Here is a 3,488-nt window from a genome sequence, read left to right as displayed (position 1 = left end):
CTTGTGAAACCAGCACCAAAATGAAAATCTGGCCCTGCTGCAGGGGTGTGGTTTTTTGTTTGCTTGGTTTATGCTGTGTATCACAGAGGAATTTCAGGGTGATCGACAGCTTGCTTTAAATGGAGTACGTTTCATTCTACCTATGCCATTTCCATCTTGTCCTCCTTGTTCCAATATTTTTGGAAACTTTGACAGTGGAAGAGATGACACCATGCTTTGTGAATACATTTGATTGGGTTTAATTACATAATAAGGACTCTAAAGATAAATGGTCATTTTGATCTGCTTTTTGAGGGGGAAGTGGGCAAGCTCTTCTCAAAATTATTAGCAGATTTTGCTAGAGGTCTTTTTTTCCTGTTAAGACTTCATGGAAAACACCTCACTATTTGTGAAACAGGGAATAACATTTTCCTGAAACAGGAATTGGAGCTTGTTTTGCCTTTCGATGGAAAGGCACAACTCTGTACCCAAGAGGTATCTCAAGGCAAGTACTGAACACAAGCAATGTAATATGGAAAAAAGAAAGAAAGTGCCTACAGCAACAAATAGCATCGTTCACACCATTGATGTGGAATAGCAAGATCGGTTGGTTATCTGCACACTTACAGAAGTGCTCTGACTAAAAATACACTGAACAACAACGTCGCTAATGCTACTGTCCAGTTCCAAAGTCCTTGATCCCTCTATCCAAACAGATGCCAAACCTTTAACAGTTCACCAATTTCAGGTCAGTCCAGACTTTCTTCTATCAATAATGTGGAATTTCAGAAATTACTTTTGCACTTCTTGTCACATACCGGTCAGAGAACTGGCCTCTTTTCCACCAGGACGGAACATAAACTGGGATTCAAGGTTACCAAAACCTCTTATTGCTGCAGTAATACAACCGCCCAAGCCAGTTTATCATCCATTTGGACAAAATACTTAATCTATGTACTGAAGATGAGAAGTAATTCCTAGTACAAGGGACCCAAGAAAACAAAGTCTAGTTTAAAAACTGCACTGATTATCCAAAGTGAGTATTTCCTCTGAACACTAACCAGGGCTACAGCTGACAAACCTTCCCAACAACTCCACATTAGCAGTAGCATTATAAAACGTTTTAATGGTATTATGTGCTTTACAGCAGGCTCTCTTTGGTATAAATATTCTATCACCAAGCTAGCAATATTTTACAATAAATGTCTGCTATTAACGTGGGGGAAGGTAACGCCACACTAATCTAATAAAAAGTGATTGCACATATTTAATCACTTCTGCAATATTAGACTAAACATTCCAATGCATTCCCAGCACTACCTTATTCGAAATGCACTGACAGACATCTAACAGTACATGTGCCATTTCAAGAAAAAGCTTTAAGGAAACATCGCTTCACTCCGAACAAAAATGTAGCTTTTTATGATAGCATTAAAACTGAGAACAATGCACCTATGCAACATACTGCTGTTCTTGCTGTGATAAGCTTAGTGAATTGCTTCAATTCGACGGGGGCTTGCTGGTCCCTCATAAGGCAAGCTCACTGTAAACTCTAGTCACACTACATCATCATTTAAGGCACTACAATAAGGGGACACACCAAACAACTCTTCATCACACATACCTGTGCAAAACAAATCAGAAGGTATCCTTTTCTCTCATGAAGCTCTACTCCTCTCTCAGTGCTACAGTGATGAGCTCTAACCATTGCATTATATCACATACATTCCAACATGAATCAATTCATTTTGGTTTAAATACAAAGGATACATCAATTCCATCCCCAGGAACGTTTAAGAATTAGACAAACACTAAGTACAGAGTTCAAGTATAATCACTACACATTTTGATTACAAAGACAGAACATTTGGGGTTAGCAGGAAGTTTTGCTTGTTATATTTTTCTAATCAATATGTACATATTTCATTTTATGTAAAATATTAAAACACCACCAATACAAAACTTCTAAAATAGTTTTAAATTCAGTAATAAACTTTAAAATCTGGATTTTTTTTTCCTTTTTTTCTTTTTCTTTCTCCTTTTTTTTTGTGATTCCTACATGCATGTACTGTATACAAGTCTTATTAAGAGCGCTTTAAAGTAGCTGTTGACATATCCAGGAGGATACGCTCACAGGAGTATAAAAAGCTGTACACATCAATACAGTGATGTTTCATTGTATTTCAAATTCAACTCCCTCCTAAATGAATCATGTGAGGAAAAATATTAAGAAAAACAGAACAAAGAAAAGCCCTGTGCTTCTGTGAAGGAATCCAGCTCCATTATAGGGCCAGCATCTAATAAGTTGCAGAAACCAAATTTTAGAGCAATGCTGCACTATTCATTCTCAGCTGAAGACTACAGCATCCTGACAAAGCTGCTGAGTTCTGTTACACAGTGAGATCTTGAACACAGTCTGAAAAACTTAGAAGAATTCTGCAATAAATGCAATAAAAATTCAGCTGTGTTATGGAGACACAGAATTTTCAAGAAAGAAAAACAGATTTCAGGGTTTACACGGACTCCTGAATATATAATGTTGCTAGTACGAGGCAGCTGCCTCTACCAGTCCTTAAACAAAGCAGAAAAGTAAACAAAAAACTTTGACAGTAACATATACGGAGATGTAATGGCTTTTGCAGAACCAGCAATTTGTTAGAGACAAAGTGAATTAGAGAACAAATGTTAAAATATTAAACTTGATTTTAAAACTGCTCCAGCAACATAGTGAGATAAACGTGCATTACATTTTTAGTGGCAACATGGATTTGTGCAAGCTGCTAAAATATATTCTGCTAGTCTTTTTGTTTAAGTTATACAAGTTAAAAAAGTCACCAGGATCTGTCTTCCAAGACACTGATTTTCTTTCCCCTTTTGATTAACACAACAGAACAATTTTAAATAAATGTGACCATGAACTTTTTAAAAGCATCTATAAAAAGTAAGTAAAATTTTAAAAACTTAATTAGTGACCCTCGTACTGGTAACAATGCTGCTCAGTTAGTGACTGAACTCAATAGAGACATTTTTGAACAACATACAACCAGATCAGGGAGAAACAAAAACCAGGCAGTCATTACCAGGTAAAGGTTCACCTGAAATCCTTCTCCAATCTCTCAGGCCTATTGCAGGACAGTGCTTTACTAGGAACTACAAGTATGAGTACTGGTTGATCTTTGTAGGGCTCAGCGGATATCCAGTGTAAATAGCAGATCCTCTGGAAGCACCAATATAGGACTGGGGAGCAAACTGGTGTTGGTACTGGGCAGGCGGAACATTTGCAGAAGTCAGCAGACTTGGACCAACACTCACAGGGACCTGGTGGACAAGTGTGCTAGGGTGGGCAGCGTACGTGGTGTGCCGCGAAGAGCCCTGAGGGGAGAAGAGGTGGGCGATGGAGGTGGTGGAGCCCAGTGTTGCAGCAGTGGTTGGAGCGTAAGTGTACATATGTGGCTGGCTGGAGAGGTGTGCATTTGCCGTCGCTGCTGCCAGGTGGGGATGCACTGGGC

At 38.6% G+C, this 3,488-nt stretch overlaps 1 protein-coding gene across 1 annotated transcript in view; it reads right to left on the bottom strand.

Moving 5' to 3' along the window:
* Window positions 1–3,129: 3,129 nt before the first annotated feature.
* Window positions 3,130–3,488, bottom strand: part of HIPK1 (homeodomain interacting protein kinase 1) — a 21,264-nt gene continuing 20,905 nt past the window's right edge. Inside the window, 1 exon segment of the mRNA XM_009580386.1 lies at window positions 3,130–3,488. This exon segment is cut by the window's right edge and continues 31 nt beyond it. Within this exon segment, the coding sequence (XP_009578681.1) occupies window positions 3,130–3,488 (359 nt within the window).

Source organism: Fulmarus glacialis, unplaced genomic scaffold, assembly GCF_000690835.1.
Source record: "Fulmarus glacialis isolate BGI_N327 unplaced genomic scaffold, ASM69083v1 scaffold38876, whole genome shotgun sequence".
NCBI classification, from domain to species: domain Eukaryota; kingdom Metazoa; phylum Chordata; class Aves; order Procellariiformes; family Procellariidae; genus Fulmarus; species Fulmarus glacialis.
Note: the sequence above shows the minus strand (reverse complement) of the source record. Positions and strands in the feature narration are given on the sequence as shown.